Below are 20694 nucleotides of genomic sequence, written 5' to 3' on the forward strand. Positions count from 1 at the left end.
ACTGTTCACCAACCTTCCTCTTGTAATTTTCCTAAGGAAATGAGGCTCAACAGATTCCTGGATGAGTTTTCCAGAATTTTGTATATAAGCAAGTGGACTTGAATGGCACAAGGGGTGGGTTATGGTGGAGTTCATAGTGTGGGGCCCAAATTTTTCCCTTCCGTGTCTAAAGTGCTTCTTCCCCAGCTGCTCTGAGTGTTGGCAGCCAATGCCTCTCAGCTGAATTTCCTCTGTGAGACCTGCCCTCAGCTGAAGACAGCTGCCTTGCCTAGAGTTGTGTCCTCTTCCAGGAGCAGCCAGCAGCCAGGACTGGTTCAGATAGGGGTAGAAAACCGGGCCCCTCGACCTCATTTGTGCCATCCCAGTTCTAACGCTCCCTGTGGGATTGCTGAGATCTGGGCTGTGATTGCACCACAATATCAAGTCTCCTTCTTACTCTCAGCAAACCCTGCTTCAACATCTTCATCTAAGAGTTTACTTTCCAGAGAAACCAGTTGGTGACATCCCTGATTCCTAGTTGAGATCTGTGTGACATCAGAAAAGGTAAACAACCCCAATGCTTTGTGCCCAGAGTTTTATACTCCAGGCCCTGGTGATGCTATTCCAATTGGAGGTGAATTGTGTTCAGGATTCCTTGAGAGAGGACAGAGTAACCTGGCATGGGGGATATGAGCAAATTCTGTTCAGTCCTTCACAAACAGAGGGTACCTCTTCCCTCTACTCCCCTTCTTGATCTCCTCTTCAAGGTTGACCTGAAACCTGAGGGTCTACTGATCCCAATGAGCTATTCCGTGGCCATCCCATGGCTGGTGCCTTCCTCTTGGGCATACTGACCTCTGGAGGTACATCCTGACTGATGTTTAGGGCTGAAGTTTGCTAGGTTGTAGGAGAGGCAGAGAGGTTTGTTGTACTCAGTGTAAGAACCAGTGATTGCTCTGAGTGAGAGCCCTTCTGTAGTAGATACACAAAGCTCTCTGATGGTTCCTGGAGTCCATGCTTGTACTTGAGGCTCTCATAGAGAACTCTTACAGAAATAGAGAAATTGTACCAGCTACCCTGGCCCCTGTCTGACTTGGGCTTATGAGTATAGAATCTTCTGACAACATTCCCTCCCCCAGTGGGTGGAGCTAGTGATGCTTTCCAAGAGGCAGTACTCTCAGAATAGGAGAGCTTGGTGGGTCATTGGTCAGATCCTTTAAAAGATATTAATATACCCCTATTATGAATGGTGTAACTAAAGCCCAAAGTAACAGTGACAGAGAGCAGTTCTCTGTCTGGGATGAAACTGAGGTCATCTGCCTCCTAGATCAGTGCCCTTCCTAATGCCTCACTCTGTTTTTTATATTGCCTTGTGCCATGGCCACCACACATAGTGGTCCAAGGGGGGCTGTCTTATGGATGGTGCCCTTGGGAGCTTTGCGTGCAGTGGCCCTGCTGGGCATGTATGACACAGCAGGCCATTGTCCCTCCAGATCAATGGCCTTAGACCACACAGAGTTACACCAGCAGGGTACCTGTGACCCTTTTCTCCCCTTGGGGACAGAGTTGATCTCTGTGTTCAGGAACATGGGTAACATGACCAATAGAAATGCAGGCTGATTTTGTATGCTGAAAGGGAATTCTGATTTAAGCTGCTTATACATAAAGATGAGGTCCTGTCCATTTGATTGGAAGCTCTCAGGCTGTTAAAGTTAAGGTGTGAGTAAAGAGTGATAGAGAAAGTTAATTTTCTGAGTCTAAGAAGCTAACCTTTAATTACAGGTTTGTGGCATTTAGAAAGTGTCCGTGTCACTGGTTCTACTCCATCCACAGTATTTGGTGTTCCACCCTGCCTTGGCCATTCTTGCAATTACCTTCTCCTCTCCCCTCCCCACCATCTACCAATGCCCGGTTCCGTAACCCCCATACACTGCAATAGTGAGTGAAGTTCTCCCTTCTCTTCCCAATCCAGCCCATGGGCACCTGGCTGCTCTTCCTGAAGCCCCTCATAGTGTGGTCATGGCTCTTCTTGCCACTGAACTAAAACTTGCAGTGCCTGCTATTCCTAGAGTGACCACATGCTCCAGTTAGCTTAGGGCAGAGTTAATTTATATATGTTGTTCCAAAATAATAATGAATAATATCACTTTTTTCTCTCAAAAGCATCCGAACTTGGCTGGTAAGAATGTTCACCTTACAGGGCGCACAAATTCTACTCCTAGACAGCCTGGCCTGAAACTTCTTTCCAAGCTTCCCCACCATTTCACACATACTCCAACACTGACACCTTTTGATGAGCTCCCACCCAGCGGGGCAAATACACCATGATCATTCCTTCTTCTTGGATTTAGCCCAAGCAACACCTCTTCTCTTCCACCTAGACTGAAATACCTCCATCAGAGCCTCTCTACTTTGTGCATGCACCAAGACCTACTTTCAGCTCCGCCTCACCTGTAAATCCTTCACCTAAACCTCTGGTCAAGGGTCATTTAGCTTTCCTCTGATTTTCCCAATGTTGGTCATGTCTGCCTCGTCTGGTTGGAAGATGGACGAGTAGGGTCGGGTAGAGGGAGATACCATGGGGCTGTTAAAATAGGAAATAACTGTTGAAAATGGGAATCAGAGGGCTGGAAGGGGTTTGTCAGTTTCACCCTGCATTTCAATGAAGACCACCTAAGCCAAAAAGTCATTTCCCAGGAACACAGTTCCCACCCCCACAACCAAGCCCCTCCCACCCACTGTTATCTTTCTCCCGTTCAGCTCAGTGTGGATTTCCCACCAAAAATTACAACTGGGGACTATAATACAATATGCACATATTTTATGTCTCCATAAAACAACATTTACTTCCATTTAATGAGTCACACATTGGGTTTACAAAAACAATGCAATTTTCATGCTGATGCTCTTTGCCAGGGCCTTTACAAGATTCCAGGGAAGAAGCGGGGAGATGGGGAACATTGCCAACACATGCAAGGGGATCCAACTGGGGCTCCCTGAGGGTAATGGGCCTGCACAAAGCTTTACAGTTTAAAAATAACTGATATTCGTGGAAAAGTTTTAAAGCCTCAATAAATTAAATGCAATGGACTTTAAATATATGTATAGATATATATATAATAAAACCCATTCCTTTTGGATGATAATGAGGTTATCTCAGAATGTATTATAAGAAAGGAAAAAAAATCAACCAACACTCAGGCTCTGGTTTGGTTTCAAAAATGGTGATTATTTATGGCTTTGGAGTTGAAGATTTTTGGTCCAGGTACTTCATGGAATCCTTCACCCACTTCGCCTTGGGGTCAGCACAGATGTCCTTGCCCAGTTTGGTCTTGAAGCTGTGAGAGACAGAGGATGCAATTGAAAAGATTGTTTTGAAAATTCTTCCCATTTTACCCTAAATATTTCAGGACCATTTGACATTGGGAAAGAGTTGCCATGGGAGCGAGGAAGGATGAGACTCCCGGGTTAGATGCTGCTCTTGATGGCCTAGTAAAGTCATCTTTGCTCTTGACTTTGATGTGACCTCAACAAGCTCCCAGGCAGGGAGCTGGGAGTGAATATTCACTTGTGAAAATATATGAATTGGACTGTAGAAGTTAAACTGTCAGAATCTATGACTCCTAGTAACTGTGACACAGTTCTTGACTCTGTGCCTGAGGCATTAATTTTTTGTCTAGGGGAGGATGAGCTTTGTTTACTTACACCACAGCATTATAGGGACATCTGCCACTGTTGATTCTTCTGTAACTCTCCAGTCGCTTAAGGGGTATCTTCTTATTGGCCAGGGTAAAGCAGCAGGAGGTTGGGACGAAAGCTGAATTTTGGGGAAAAACAAGAACAGAAAAAAAATGAGCCACTTGATGATACATAGACATTTCCAAGCGTGACTTTGTAAGGGAAGTTAGGAGAAGGCAAGGAATTGCAAGAGGTGGAGGTAGAATCTCTCTGCTCTGAAGTCCTGAGTGTCTGGAGGATGCTGTCCTGTGCCTTCAGCATCCTCCCCTGTGCATTAAGGACTCATCATTACAGTTGAGCGTACGAAAAAAGCTTGGTCAATGTGACAAACACTAGCTCTGTCATTATAAATACCTATGTGGCCATGTGATAGTTATGGTGTTATTCACCAAATTTTCTCCATCTTCTGCTTTTGAGACACAAGGTGGACTTGTATTTCTTGACCACTTTTGTTTGGTTGAAGGCATTAATTAGTTTTGATCAATAAGAGAGGGGACAAAGTGACATGTGTCATTTTTGAGCCACAGTGCATTCCTTATACAAGACTCCTGAGAGCTTTCTTTTTCTTTATCATAGTATTCCTCAATGTTCCCGAGGGCAACTTTCCCGTCAGTCTAGAATCCTGAGTATAAAATGCAGCAGCCTGAGCCCATGCATTGTAGATATGTAGTACAAGTGACAAAGTAACTTTTGCTAATTTAGTTAATTCTGTTAAGTCATTGATAAGTTGGAACTGTTTGTTACCATGGCATGCACTGGCTGAGTGAGACTGACACACTCAGTAAATTTGTCACCAGAGTATGGGAAAATGAGTTATGCAACAAATCACCTAGATAATTTTCCCAAACAGTGTCAAAATATGTCACCTCAAGAGATCCCCCTGGAACCTCATTCTTCTCTTAGCCACTGTCTCTGAAAGCTGTCCTGGAGTCAAGTTAATGTGAGCTTCTAATCAATAGATTTCCCACCTCCCCTACTTCCAAAAATGCCCACCATGCCCACAGTAAGAAAGAGCCTTCCTTTAGTGTGCCCCATTCCCAAACACTGTAAGGGTAGCTGAGTATGGATGCACTCAGCATCCCTCTTGAATGTGGGGAACAGCCTCGGGGGCCTGGGCTTCTAGTTCTGGCTCTTCCAGTGACTGGATGTGAGGTTGAGACATTTCTTGTCCACTCACAAAACCTGCTTCCCTATCTTTCAAATGGAGAATTTGCAGTGATTCTCTAAAGATTCTTGCTGACCTGGTATCTCTGGAGGTGGTTACCTTTCCTGTAAGGAGTTGGGGGGCTTACCTGGCTGAGCGAGCCCCTGGGGGCTGAAGGCAGCTGCTATGAGCAGCAGCCACAGAAATGTTGCGGAGACCTTCATGCTGGAGGCTGACGGTATGAGCTTTGGCATGAGAGGTGGTGGTTTCTGGGTTGATCTCAATCCCTCTGCTCCTCTGGCTGATCTGCCTGCCTTTTATAGGGAGCAGATGGTGTGAGAACTTCCATGGAAGCCTTTGCATACGCAGGGTCATGATAAAGGGGGGTCCTGACTTGCTGACCAAATTCCGGATCTTAGGAAGTCAAGCAGAACAGAAGAGAGGCAAGCCGTGGGAGGAGCTCAATCTATTTTTTTATTTATCTGGACCTTGCCATGATAAAGAAGGGAAATATGTCATTATGAAATTAAATTAAACATCCGTAGTAGGGGAGAGAAGCAAGGAAACCAAGGGCTTGGGGAATGGATGAGTTGAAATTAAACATCTGTAGTGGAGGAAAGGAGCAAGGAAACCAAGGGCCTTGAGGATGAGTTGATCTAAGAATCTCCCTTGATTCCTGTGCTCACATGGTGGTCTTGAGGATTTTGGAGGCCAGGAAGGGGCCCTAAAACTTCCATTAGGCTCCCATCCAGATGCAAGGAGAGCTCAGCAGCCCTGCATATGGTTGCATCTCTGTGAACCAGGAAGGACCACACACTACAGCTTTGCCGCTGTGTTTTAAGATAGTGGTCATAAAATCTTAGTGCCCTGCAATTTTAGCACGACAGGACATCACAACTGGGTAGTTTCTATTAATCTTGACTTCTGGGGCACTTTTAAACCATTTGCTTAGCTGATAAAGCCCTTTTCCAAATGGAATTAAACTCCAACTCATCAAATACACCTTAGTGAAGTGGGTTTGTTTGAAACAGAATAGACATTCTCCTGTGCCCTTATACCCCAGGTGTCTAGGGAACACATTTGGAAAATCACTCATCTAGTTCCCCTCTCCCTCTCTGAGCACACATTGCAGACAAAGTATCGATGGCTAAAAATATCAAAGAGAGAGGGGGAACAAGATCCCATACATAGCCCCTTGTTTATAACACTAGGCCTACTAGTTGGAGAGGGTATAAGGGAGGCAAAGTCTTTAATGGAGTCACTGCAGTGGATTACAGCCTTGAATACTGGTGTGGAGGTACTGTTAACCTATTTCCTGGCTTTTCCTGTGCACTCTCATATCAAATTGATTGATTGATATGGTAGCACAGACAGAGTGTTAAAGACTCTGAGGACTTGCTTTTGGTTAGTCAGATACTGTGTTGTGGTTGACTGGTGATGTCTGCCATGGGCACAGGGTTAGAGAGGGCTCTTGCTGTCCTACAAGGTCTCTGAGTGCCCATCCAGGATACTTGATCTATAATTACCAAATAGAGGCCGAAAAGCTTGGGTCTTCCCTGTTCTTTCCTGCTGTATTCCAGGTGGGTTGGTCTAATGTAGAGTCTGAATCCAATATGTCTGCATTTGGATGATGGCTCTGTGACTGACTGACTAGCTGTGATACCGTGGACAACTTACTGAACCACTCTCTGCTGGGTTAGAGCAGGATACTAATCATATGTACTTTAGGAAATTGTTGTGTGAATTAAATGAGTTCATTTATCTAAAGTGCGTAGAAGAATGATTAGATCACTATGGGTACTTAGTGAGTAGAAGTTAATATTTTTTATTATTAGAAAATGGGGCCGGGCATAGTGGCTCATGTTTGCAATCCCAGCATTTTGGGAGGCTGAGGTGGACAGATTATTTAAGTCAGGAGTTCAAAACCTGTCTGGCCAACATGTTGAAACCCTGTCTCTACTAAAAATACAAAAACTTAGCTAGGCATGGTGGCACTTGCCAGAAGTCTCAGCTACTTAGGAAGCTGAAGCACAAGAATTGCTTGAACACAGGTTGCAGTGGGCAGAAATCATGCCATGCCACTGCACTCCAACCTGGGAAAAGTGTGAGACTCCATCTCACACACACACAAAAAAATAATAATTGTTTGTGTGTGGGAGCAGATTGGGAGAATGCTGGGAAAGGACTCTGAGTCTGGATGTTTCTCCAAATAGTCTTCTAACTTTTTCCACTACTTCCAAGTACAGGCATGTTACCCCAGGGTTGGTTTCCAAGAATGCCTGCACATGTAAAAGATATGAGGTTTTAAAAAATGTATCAGTAGAATAAATTTGGAATATTCTTGACCGCAGAGGTTTTTGTCTGACGTGGTTTAATGATTGTTCCTGTAGTAAGAATAATTTCATAACTCTGGCAGGAATTTAAAGGGCGTGATCAGCAAGTGACTCTTCATTTTTGTGTTTCCCTCAAAAAATGGCCTTGATTTTACTTTGGATTTACTCCGAACCTGAAAAACCTCAGTGGCTCAGTGGAAATGAATAAAATCAGTCTTTCGACATCCAAGCCCTGCAGTTGTTTCATCCATCTCCCTGGCTGTCCTTAGCAAGTGGGGGCAGCTTCAAGAGCTTTATCTCATTTTTTTTTGGAGGTTTCCTTTTCAGCAGTGGTCTAGAGTAGACCCATTACCTGCCTGTGATTTGGTACCTGATAAATGGGGGGCCTTGATCAGGAATGATCCTGAGTGATGGACAGAAATGGATCCCCGCCTTGTGAAAACAAAATCTTGACTTCTAAATAGTTATTTTTTCTCTTTCTTTTGGAAGTGGTATTTATTATTATTATTATTATACTTTAAGTTCTGGGATACATGTGCAGAATGTGCAGGTTTGTCACATAGGTATACATGTGCCATGGTGCTTTTCTGCATCCATCAACCCGTCATCTACATTAGGTCTTTGTCCTAATGATCTCCCTCCCCTTGCCCCCAACTCACCAACAGACCCCAGTGTGAGATGTTCTCCTCCCTGTGTTCATGTGTTCTCATTGTTCAACTCCCACTTATGAGTGAGAACATGTGGTGTTTGACTTTCTGTTCCTGTGTAAGTTTGCTGAGAAGGATGGCTTCCAGCTTCATCCATATCCCTGCAAAGGGCATGAACTCATTCTTTTTTATGGCTGCATAGTATTCCATGGTGTATATGTGCCACATTTTCTTTATTCAGTCTATCATTAATGGGCATTCGGGTTGGTTCCAAGTCTGCTATTGTAAATAGTGCTGCAATAAACACACATGTGCATGTGTCTTTATAGTAGAATAATTTATAATCCTTTGAGTACATACACGGTAATGGAATTACTGGGTCAAATGGTATTTCTGGTTCTAGATCCTTGAGGAATTGCCACACTGTCTTCCACAATGGTTGAACTAGTTTATACTCACACCAGCAGTATAAAAGCATTCCCATTTCTCCACATCCTCTCCAGCATCTGCGGTTTCCTGACTTTTTTTTTTTTTTGAGACGGAGTTTAGCTCCTGTTACCCAGACTGGAGTGCAATGGCGCGATCTCGGCTCACCGCAACCTCCGCCTCCTGGGTTCAGGCAATTCTCCTGCCTCAGCCTCCTGAGTAGCTGGGATTACAGGCACGCGCCACCATGCCCAGCTAATTTTTTGTAGTTTTAGTAGAGACAGGGTTTCACCATGTTGACCAGGATGGTCTTGGTCTCTTGACCTTGTGATCCACCCGCCTCGGCCTCCCAAAGTGCTGGGATTACAGGTGTGAGCCACCGAGTTTCCTGACTTTTTAATGATCACTATTCTAACTGGCTTGTGATAGTATCTCATTTTGTTTTTGATTTACATTTTTCTAATGATCAGTGATGATGAGCTTTTTTTCATATGTTTGTTGGCCAGATAAATGTCTTCTTTTGAGAAGTGTCTGTTTATATCTTTCACCCACTTTTTGATGGAGTTGTTTGGTTTTATCTTATAAATTTGTTTAAATTCGTTGTAGATTCTGGATATTAGCCCTTTGTCAGGTGGATAGATCACAAAATTTTTCTCCCATTCTGTAGGCTGCATGTTCACCCTAATAATCGTTTCTTTTGCTATGCAGAAGAAGCTCTTTAGCTTAATTAGGTCTCATTTGTCAATTGTGGCTTTTGTTGCAATTGCTTTTGGTATTTTAGTCATGAAGACTTTGCCCATGCCTACATCCTGAATGGTATTGCCTAGGTTTTCTTCTAGGCTTCTTATGGTTTTCGGTCTTATTGCTGTCTTTAATCCATCTTGAGTTAATTTTTGCATAAGGTGTAAGGAAGGGCTTCAGTTTTAGTTTCTGCATATGGCTGGTCAGTTTTCCCATCACCATTTATTAAATAGGAAACCCTTTCCCCATTGCTTGTTTTTGTCAGGTTTGTTGAAGATAAGATGGTTGTAGATTTGTGGTGTTATTTCTGCGGTCTCTGTTCTGTTTCATTGGTCTATATATCTGTTTTGGTACCAGTGCCATGCTGTTTTGTTTACTGTAGGCTTGTAGTATAGTTTGAAGTCAGGTACTGTGATGTCTCCAGCTTTGTTCATTTTGCTGATGATTGTTTTGGCTATATGGGCTCTTTTTTGGTTCCATATGAAATTTAAAGTAGTTTTTTCTAATTCTGTGAAGAAAGTCAGTGGTAGCTTGATGGGAACAGCATCAAATCTATAAATTACTTTGGGAAGTATGGCCATTTTTACAGTATTGATTCTCCCTATCCATGAGCATGGAATGTTTTTCCATTTGTTTGTGTCCTCTTTTATTTCCTTGAGCAGTGGTTTGTAGTTCTCCTTGAAGAGGTCCTTCACATCCCTTGTAAGTTGTATTCCTAGGTATTTTATTCTCTTTGTAGCAACTGTGAAAAGGAGTTCACTCATGATTTGGCTCTTTGTTTGTCTATTATTGGCGTATAGGAATGCTTGTAATTTTTACACCTTGATTTTGTATCCTGAGACTTTGCTGAAGTTGTTTATAAGCTTAAGGAGTTTTGGGGCTGAGATGATGGGGTTGTTTAAATATACAATCTTGTCATCTGCAAACAGACACAATTTGACTTACTCTCTTCCTGTTTGAATACCTTTATTTCTTTCTCTTGCCTGATTGCCCTGGCCAGAACTTCCAATACTATGTTGAATAGGTGAGAGAGGGCATCCTTGTCTTGTGCCAGTTTTCAAAAGGGAATGCTTCCAGCTTTTGCCCATTCACTATGATATTGGTTGTCCGTTTGTCATAAATAGCTCTTATTATTTTTAGATATGATTCATCAACACCTAGTTTATTGAGTGTTTTTAGCATGAAGGGATGTTGAATTTTATCAAAAGCCTTTTCTGCATCTTTTGAGATAATCATGTGGTTTTTGTCATTTGTTCTGTTTATGTGATAGATTACATTTATTGATTTGCATATATTGAACCAGCTTGCATCCCAGGGATGAAGCTGACTCAATCATGGTGGATAAGCTTTTTGATGTGCTGCTGGCTTTGGTTTGCCAGTATTTTATTGAGTATTTTTGCAATGTTTCAATGTTTTTCAGGGATATTGGCCTTAAATTTTCCTTTTTTGTTGTGTCCCTGCCAGGTTTTGACCACATAAAAAGAGTTAGGGAGGAATCCCTCTTTTTCTATTGTTTGGAATAGTTTCAGAAGGAATGGTACCAGCTCTGCTTTGTGTCTCTGATAGAATTCAGCTGTGAATTCATCTGGTCCTGGCCTTGGTTTTTTTTGTTTTTTGTTTTTCTGTTTTTTTGTTTTTGTTTTTGGTTGGTAGGCTATTAATTACTGCCTCTATTTCAGAACTTGTTATTGGTCTATTCGGGTATTCAACTTCTTGATTTAGACTTGGGAGGGTGTATGTGTCCAGGGGTTTATCCATTTCTTCTAAATTTTCTAGTTTATTTGCACAGAGGTGTTTATAGTATTCTCTGATAGTAGTTTGTATTTCTGTGGGATCTGTGATGATATCCCCTTTATCATTTTTATTGTGTCTATTTGATTCTTCTCTCTTTTCTCCTTTATTAGTCTGGCTAGCATTCTATCTACTTTGTTAATCTTTTCAAAAAACCAGTTCTTAGATTCATTGATTTTTTTGAAGGGTTTTTCGTGTCTCTATCTCCTTCAGTTCGCTCTGACCTTAGTGATTTCTTGTCTTCTGCTTGAATTTGTTTGCTCTTGCCTCTCTAGTTCTTCTAATTGTGATGTTAGGGTGTCGATTTTAGATCTTTCCTGCTTTCTCCTCTGGGTAGTTAGTGCTAGAAATTTCCCTCTGAACACTGCTTTCTTTAGCTGTGTCCCAGAGATTCTGGTACTTTGTGTCTTTTTTCTCATTAGTTTCAAAGAACTTATTTATTTCTGCCTTAATTTTTTTATTTACGCAGGAGTCATTCAGGAGCATGTTGTTCAGTTACCATGTAGTTATGCAGATTTGAATAATTTCTTAATCCTGAGTTCTAATTTGAAATTGCACTGTGGTCTGAGAAACTGTTATGATTTCCATTCTTTTGCATTTGCTAAGGAGTGTTTTACTTCCAATTATGTGGTCAATTTTAGAATAAGTGCTATGTGGTGCTAAGAAAAATGTATATTCTGTTGATTTGGGGTGGAGAGTTCTGTAGATGTCTATTATGTCTGCTACTATTAGATATCTAATAAATATCTAATAGTAGATGTCTATTATGGTCCAGAACTGAGTTCAAGTCCTAAATATTCTTGTTAAGTTTCTGTCTCATTGATCTGTCTAATATTGACAGTGGGATGTTAAAGTTTCCCACTATTATTCTGTGGGAGTCTAAGTCTCTTTGTAGGTCTCTAAGAACTTGCTTTATGAATCTGGGTGCTCCTGTATTGTGTGTGTATATATATTTAGGATAGTTAGCGCTTCTTGTTGCATTGATCCCTTTACCATTATGTAATGCCCTTCTTTATCTTTTATGATCTTTGTTGGTTTAAAGTCTGTTTTATCAGAGACTAGGATTGCAACCACTGCTTTTCTTTTTTTGCTTTCCATTTGCTTGCCAAATATTCCTCTATCTCTTTATTTTGAGCCTATATGTGTCTTTGCACATAAGATGGGTGTCCTGAACACAGTACACTGATGAGCCTTGACTCTTTATTCAATTTGCCAGTCTGTGTCTCTTATTCGGGGCATTTAGCCCATTTACATTTACATTTAAGGTTAATCTTGTTATATGTGTGTTTGATCCTGTCATCAGGATTCTAGCTGGGTATTTTGCACATGAGTTGATGCAGTTTCTTCGTAGTGTCCTTGGTCTTTATATTTTGGTATGTTTTTGCAGTGGCTGGTACCAGTTTTTCCTTTCCATATTTAGTGCTTCCTTCAGGAGCTCTTGTAAGGCAGGCCTGGTGGTGAAAAAAATCCCTCAGCATTTGTTTGTCTGTAAAGGATTTTATTTGTCCTTCACTTGTGAAGCTTAGTTTGGCTGGATATGAAATTCTGGGTTGAAAAATCTTTTCTTTAAGTATGTTGAATATTGGCTCCCACTTTCTTCTGCCTTGCAGCGTTTCTGCAGAGAGATCCACTGTGAGTCTGATGGGCTTCCCTTTGTAGGTAACCTGACCTTTCTTTCTGGCTGACCTTAACATTTTTTCCTTTGTTTCAACCTTTGTGAATCTGATGATTATGTGTCTTGGGGTTGCTCTTCTCGAGGTGTATCTTTGTGGTGTTCTCTGTATTTCCTGAATTTGAATGTTAGCCTGTCTTGCTAGGTTGGGAAAATTCTCCTGGATAATAGCCTGAAGTGTGTTTTCCAACTTGTTTCCATTCTTCTCATCACTTTCAGGTACACCAATCAATCATATGTTTGGTCTTTTCACATAGTCCCATATTTCTTGGAGGCTTTGTTCATTCCTTTTTATTCTTTTTTTCTCTGATCTTGCCTTTACACTTTACTTCATTAAATTGATCTTCAATCTCTAATATACTTTCTTCCCCTTGATCAATTTGACTAATGATACTGTGTATGCTTCACAAAATTCTCATGCTGTGTTGTTCAGCTCCGTCAGGTCATTTATGTTCTCTAAACTGGTTATTCTAGTTAATAATTCCTCTAACCTTTTATTGAGGTTCTCAGCTTCCTTGCATTGGGTTAGAACATGCTCCTTTAGTTCACAGGAATTTGTTATTACCCACCTTCTGTAGCCTACTTCTGTCAATTAGTCAAACTCCTTCTCCATCCGGTTTTGTTCCCTTGCTGGCGAGGGTTGCTAGTACTTTGTAGGAGAAGAGGCATTTTGGTTTTTGGAATTTTCAGCATTTTTGCACTGGTTTTTCTTCATCTTTGTGGATTTATCTACCTTTGATCTTTGATGCTGATGACCTTTGGATGGGGTTTTTGCATGGGCATTTTTTTGGTTGATATTGATGTTATTGCTTTCTGTTTGCTAGTTTTCCTTCTAATAGGCCCCTCTTCTTCAGGTCTGCTAGAGTTTGCTGGAGGTCCACTGCAGACCCTGTTTGCCTGGGTATTACCAGCAGAGGCTGCAGAACAGCAAAGATTGCTGCCTGCTCCTTCCTCTGGAGGCTTTGCTCAAGAGGGGCACTTGCTTCATGCCAGCTGGACCTCTCCTGTATGAGATATCTGTTGACCTCTCCTGGGAGGTATTCCCAGTCAGGAGGCAAGTGGATCAGTGATCCACTTGAGGAGGCAATCTGTCCCATAGAAGAGCTGGAGCACTGTGCTGGGAGATCTGCTGCTCTCTTCAGAGCCAACAGGCAGGACAATTTAAGTCTTCTGAAGCTGTGCCCACAGCTGCCACTTCCCCTACATGCTCTGTTGTAGAGAGATGAGAGTTTTATCTATGAACTCCTAACTGAAACTGATGCCTTTCTTTCAGAGATGCCCTGCCCAGAGAGGAGGAATCTAGAGAGGCAGTCTGACTACAGTGGCTTTGCCACACTGCTCTAGGTTCTGCCCAGTATAAAGTTCCTGGCTGGCTTCTAAAGAGTTTTTCAGGGTGGGCATGGTGGCCCACACCTGTAATCCCAGCACTTTCTGAGGCTGAGATGGGAGGATCACCTGAGGTTAGGAGTTCAAGACCAGCCTGGGCAACATGGTGAAACCCCATCTCTACTAAAAATACAAAAACTAGCTGGGTGTGGTGATGCACATATGGAATCCTAGCTGCTTGGGATGCTGAGACAGGAGAATTGCTTGAATCTGGGAGGCAAAGGTGGGAGTGAACTGAGATCATGCCACTGCACTCCAGACTGGGCAACAGAAGGAGACTCGGAAAAAAAAAAAAAAAAAAAGGAAAGAAAGAAAAGAAAAGAAAAAAGGGAAAAAAAAGAGTTTTTCAAGGAGAGGTGAGTGATCATCATACAAGGATCCCAAGAATCAGGACTCTCGTCTTTGTTCTGCAGCTATGTTCCAGATCTCCTCCAATATTGCGAAGTTATAGACAAACTTGAAAGAGACGTTGTTGATTTTATCCCAACCCTCTCTTTAAAAAATAAAAATAAAATAATAGAGCTGAAGCTTGGAGACTAGTGACAAAATCCTTAAGGCAACTACGTGCATTAGGCTGAGCTGGTTCTAGAGCTCCTGTGTGTTGACTCCCTGTCTTCTGAGATATGTTGTAACTCTCAGTCTCAATCTCCCTTTATGCAAAACAGGGCCAATGGAGGGTTCATTACCCCTTCTTCTCAAGGGTCTCTGAGGTCATGTCTGCAGTTTCTTATCACTTTTGGAAGAAAATTACACCAAACTCGATGTTAGTGTAAAAATGCTAACAGTGTGGTCCAGCAGATAGTAAATTATCAATTGCAACGCTAATCTATGCAAGGCTCTATCTTATTTCATTTTACAGGAGATGACTTATTTAATCCTCCTAATAAACTTATTGTAACTAAGTCAATTTTAAAGATGAGAAAACAGAGACTTAGAGAAGTTAAGTGTCTTCCTCTTCTGTGAAATCCTTTACAGAACTGAAGCCTGCTTCCCCGAGTTGCCATGAGGTGTTCCAAAGCTTTTTTATTTAAAATATTCTTTTTAAAAAATTTTAAAAATATTTTATTTTATTAGAGATGGTGACTCCCTTTGTTGTACAGGCTGGAGTGCAGTGGTGCCATTATAACTCACTGTAGCCCTGAACTCCTGGGCCTCAAGTGATCCTCTTGCTTCAGTCTCAAGAGTAGCTAGGACTACAGGTGTGCCACCACATCTGGATAATATTATTTTTTTTGTAGAAATGGGGGTTTCACTTTGTTGCCCAGACTGGTCTTGAACTCATCGCTTCAAGTGATCCTCTGCCTTGGTTTCTCAAAGTGCTGGGATTGCAGGAGTGAGACACAATACTTGACCTAAAATATTCTTTTTGTTATAATCCTTTTAAGGTCATCAACTTTACTCTTTTGTACATAGGTAGAAAACTTAGGCATAGAATGCTGTAGCTATTTTCCTGAGGTGACTGGTCATGGTAATGCTAGCCTAGGCTTGCATAACAACAACAACATCAGTGGCTTACTGCAGTATTTATGATACTTACTTTTTGTTTGTATTGTAGCCTGATGTTGCTTAGGCAGCTCTCCAGAAGTGCTCTCTTGTAAGGAGTGACTTACAGATTCAGGCTGTTTGTCAATTACCTCTTTCAGATGGAACATGTTGCCTTCAAGTTTCCAGATGTGAGTGGAGAGAGCGTTGATAGATTGTGTAAGACGTTTTAAACAACTGGACATAAAAACTGCTTGCATCACTTCTGCCTACATCACATTGGCCTTAACTCATCATACAATTCCAGAATAATTGCAGAGGAGCTGAGACATGAAGAGGAGTACATGAATATTTAGCAAAGCCTAATAGTTCCATTAGAATCAGTCCTTTGCTTACTTCTTCTCACACATAGAGTACACAATTAATCCATCCCAAAGAGAACAACCCAAAGTCCCATTTAGTGGTTGCACCAACATAAATGGACACGATTTCTTGATAATTGTTAGCCTCTCAGTCCGCTGAGAATATGGATCTACTTTGTCCAGTGACCTGTGAACTAAAAAGACAAATAATTTGCCACTTACCTAAAGTTTCAAGTTTAAAAAGGACAGGGTACTTGCAATCAACACTCTCATTTATAGAAAGGAAGATGGCAGCCATCAATGACCAATGCACTGGGTCAAGCCTAAAATCCTTCAGACAGATGTTATAAAAGTCCCCCATCATTGATGAGGCTTGGTTCTCTCTCTCTGGGGAAGCTCTGTTGTCTTTCTCATCCTGGTTTCTGGCTTCCTTTGTGAGTTCCCTCCTTTTCCATTGTTCCCCCTTGGTCACCTCTGAAGTGAGTGTTGAAGAGGGACATGCTCTTCTTGCAGGCTGTGCAACCTTTGAGGACTGCAAGCTGTACTGCTGGGCCTGGAGTTTTTCTTATTTTTGAACTTTTCAGGATCACTCATGGTTTCACTAACAATATAGCACAGCTCTGAATAATAGTGGGCTTTGGCTCTCTTAGCCTCAGTCAATTCTGTATGCCAGCAGCCACGGCACAAGTCCCAAGTTTCTTTCTAGATACGATTTTAAAATTATTTTTCCTCTCTCCCTCTCTCTCTCTCTTTCTCTCTCTCTCTCTCCTCTTAATGAGGCTGCGAGGTTTGAATGGCAAGACTACGACTTCAATCTGATTTTTGCCCTATGTTATTTCAACCAGCTAAGTTTTTCTTTTTCCCTAGACATTTATTGCTGATTTTTATTTCATCCTTAAATACCTTCTCTTAATATTTGGGACCTAAAAACAGGTGGATTTTCCAACAACATAAGGTCCTGAATTTGTGGATTTTATTATCTTTTATTTCTACCTTAAGACCAGTTTTTTTTTTTTTTTTGTTTGTTTGTTTGTTTTTCTGAGCTCATCTGTTTCTTGGAATACTTCCGAAAGGGAAGACAAAAAGAACCACCATGCAACTAATGTATCTTTTTCAAATTTTCCCCTTGAAGCTACTATTTCAGCAAGCAGCACCTGACAGGTTTGACACTTCTTAACATGAACCTCTTGTTTTTTATTTTTTTTATTTTTTTTTTTTTTTTATTTTTTTTTTTTTTGAGACGGAGTTTCGCTCTTGTTACCCAGGCTGGAGTGCAATGGCGCAATCTCGGCTCACCGCAACCTCTGCCTCCCGGGTTCAGGCAATTCTCCTGCCTCAGCCTCCTGAGTCGCTGGGATTACAGGCACGCGCCACCATGCCCAGCTAATTTTTTGTATTTTTAGTGAAGACGGGGTTTCACCATGTTGACCAGGATGGTCTCGATCTCTTGACCTCGTGATCCACCCGCCTCGGCCTCCCAAAGTGCTGGGATTACAGGCTTGAGCCACCGTGCCCGGCCTTTTTTTTTTTTTTTTTTTAACTGTGATATCAGCTTCCTTACTGCCTGCTACCAAATATCTAGTTAATGCTACACATTTCCTGCCCACGTGTGGCTGTGCAGTGGCTCACGCCTGTAATCCCAGCACTTTGGGAGGCCGAGGCAGGTGGATCACGAGGTCAAGAGATCGAGACCATCCTGGTCAACATGGTGAAACCCCGTCTCTACTAAAAAAACAAAAAATTAGCTGGGCATGGTGGCGCGTGCTTGTAATCCCAGCTACTCAGGAGGCTGAGGCAGGAGAATTGCCTGAACCCAGGAGGCGGAGGTTGGGGTGAGCCGAGATCATGCCATTGCACTCCAGCCTGGGTAACAAGAGCGAAACTCCGTCTCAAAAAAAAAAAAAAAAATTGCCGAGTGTGGTGGCACACACCTGTAGTCCCAGCTACTTGGGAGGCTGAGGCAGGAGAATTGCTTGAAATTGGGAGGCAGATGTTGCAGTGAGCTGAGACCATGCCATTGCACTTCAGCCTGGATGACAGACTGAGAATCCATCTCAAAAAATAAAAATTAAAATTAAAAAATGCTACACCTTTCACCTTCTTAATGGTAGCACATGATTGTGCTACTAATTCCTCTATTAATCAGGGTTAAACTAGGCTCCAAACCAGGCTTAGTGGCTTAACGCAGCAAATGTTTATTTCTTTCTCATGTCATAGTTCAAGATAGGCCAGGTGACCCTGTGGCTTGGGGATATAAACTGCTTCCATCTTGAAATTGAGCTATATGGAACACATTACCCCTAGCATTACCACAACAGAAGAAGAGAGGGCTATTTATAGGGACAAGGTCTGAAAGTGGCCTACATCACTTTAGCCCTCATCCAGCTGGCTAGAATTCTGTCACACAGGCCCTGGATAAATGTAATTTAGGCTGGAGAATATGGATGAGCCCAAAGATATTTGGAGGGCATTTACAGTCTCTGCTACTTAGGACTGACACATGTCCAACAGCAAAGTCTAGGAGGTGGGAAAGTTCCAGCAAAAAACACTTCTTATACCTAAGCCAGAAGTCACAAGTCAAGACTGGAGACTACATTGAACTGAAATAGAGAGTACCAGGGAACCTCACTGGTCCTGACACATGACTGAGAAATAGTAAAAAATGTGTAAGGGACACTTTCCCCACCCAACACTCCATATCAGAGTCTTTGGTGATGGTACCTGGAAATCTGTGTTTTTAATTAGCATCTGAGTGATGTTGATGGAAATACGACTCATTGATCTACTTAAAAATCTGTGTTTTTAACCGGGTGCGGTGGCTCAAGCCTGTAATCCCAGCACTTTGGGAGGCCGAGGCAGGTGGATCACGAGGTCAAGAGATCGAGACCATCCTGGTCAACATGGTGAAACCCCGTCTCTACTAAAACTACAAAAAATTAGCTGGGCATGGTGGCACGTGCCTGTAATCCCAGCTACTCAGGAGGCTGAGGCAGGAGAATTGCCTGAACCCAGGAGGCGGAAGTTGGGGTGAGCCGAGATCGCGCCATTGCACTCCAGCCTGGGTAACAAGAGTGAAACTCCGTCTCGGGGAAAAAAAAAAAAAAAAAAAAATCTGTGTTTTTAATTAGCATCTGAGTGATGTTGATGGGAATATGACTCATTGACTCATTGTATGACTCACACATCTCAATCTATGGGGGTTTGGTCAGGTAAGGTAACTTGCCTAAATTTACTAGGCACATTACTGGTGTAACTAGTCTAATCTTTGAATCCCATTGAACTCAATGCTGAGTTATATAGCCATCTCTGTTCCTGTTCATTCTAATTCTCTGTGCCCAAAGGGCACAGAAGATCCCAAGCCTGCATGAAAATGCATGATATTATATATATTTTTTTTTTGTAAATGAAAAGATAAGGCTTGACAAAGGCAGTTTCAGCAGACTCTTTTTGGTCTTGGGCACATGGGGCCCTTCTCTCCTTTCCTGTTCTGCCATTGGACACTCTGCTTAATATTTGCATGTAGCGGAGGGCTCACTGTGTCTCACAGCATCAATTCATTCACTTCTACTTCTGGTCTGCCTGCTGGTTGTTCTCTCCTGGAATTCAAGATTATCCTCCTTACTGGTGTGAAATTAAATAATTCAAACTTCAAATAATTTAAATTTAAAGCTATTCAGACTTTGATTATTCTGAACCTAGAGAGGAATGTGGCTATGCAGTCTTGAGTTATGTGACATGCACCTACAACTTCTACCTTTTTGATTTTTCCTGTAAACAATTAAGACTGATTCATGGCAGAGATAAGACTCCTCAGATCGTTAACTCTCCTCAAGGAGTAGTAAATAATCTTCCTTGGAAGGTAGCAACCTGCAACCAATCAAATAGCTGTGGCGTATTCACCTTGTCTACTATGGAAAATGTTGTAATCTGGCTGGAACCTCTCTGTCTTTACCTATGTAATTGAAACTTTTCCATTTGTTTGGAGTTGATACTTTTCCAAGTGGCCACCCTCAAGCTCTGTCTCTGAATGAACTCAATACTTATTCATATTTTCTGAATCTCATTGTTTAAGGTTGACTTTGATATTTGGGAGTGAGAACTGGTGGGGTGAAGCAGGGGTAGAAAGGGATGTTGGACTTGGTCTGAACATCAGTGGTGGCAGAAATCAATGATAGGAGGCAGAATTAAATTGTCTACCTGCCACTAAGGTGTCTGATATATCCTGATGCCTTGAGATTTTTACCTGAGGCTTTTATGGAAGTCCTGTCTCCAAGAAGCTCAGTTAGAAAGTGTCAAGCATTTGTCAATAACCTCTATAGGGTGCAGGATCCTCACTTTCCCTGCTCTTTGCCAACCTCTGGAGATGGAAATTCCTTAAAAACAGGTGGTTTGCAGATGAGGAAGGGAACTTGCTAAATCATCTGTTGGTCTCCTACTTGATTTCTTTTTATTTTAATTTAATTTTATTTTTATTGTAATTTAGGTTCTAGGATACATGTTCAGATCATGCAGGATTGTTGCATAGGTACATACGTGGCAAGGTGGTTTGCTGTCTTCATCCCCCCTTCACCTATATCTGGTATTTCTTTCCTCATTATTCCTCCCTACCCTCCCCACCCCCGCTGTCCCTCCCCTATGCACCCTCTACTGACTACAGTGTGTGATGCTCCCCTCCTTGTGTCCACATGTTCTAATTGTTCAACACCTGCCTGTGAGTGATAACATAGGTGTTTGGTTTTCTGTTCTTGTGTCAGTTTGCTGAGAATGATGGTTTCCAGATTCATCCATGTCCCTATGAAGGACACAAACTCATCATTTTTTATGGCTGTGAAGGATTCCATGGTGTATATGTGCCACATTTTCTTTATCCAGTCTATTGGTGATGGACATTTGGGTTGGTTCCAGGTCTTTGCTATTGTAAATAGTGCCACAATGAACAAACCTGTGCATGTGTCTTTATAATAGAACAATTTATAATTCTTTGGGTATATAC

At 41.9% G+C, this 20694-nt stretch overlaps 1 protein-coding gene across 1 annotated transcript; it reads right to left on the minus strand.

Moving 5' to 3' along the window:
• Window positions 1-2786: 2786 nt before the first annotated feature.
• Window positions 2787-5270, minus strand: CCL11 (C-C motif chemokine ligand 11). Its single transcript, XM_032280900.1, has 3 exons — window positions 5010-5270; window positions 3685-3796; window positions 2787-3317 (listed from the first exon to the last, which is right to left on the minus strand). Exons 1-3 carry the CDS (start codon window positions 5113-5115, stop codon window positions 3212-3214), a joined length of 324 nt encoding a protein of 107 aa, XP_032136791.1. The 5' UTR covers window positions 5116-5270; the 3' UTR covers window positions 2787-3211.
• Between the last annotated feature and the right edge of the window lie 15424 nt (window positions 5271-20694).

Source organism: Sapajus apella, unplaced genomic scaffold, assembly GCF_009761245.1.
Source record: "Sapajus apella isolate SASKATOON/1434 unplaced genomic scaffold, GSC_monkey_1.0 scaffold12, whole genome shotgun sequence".
NCBI classification, from domain to species: Eukaryota; Metazoa; Chordata; class Mammalia; order Primates; family Cebidae; genus Sapajus; species Sapajus apella.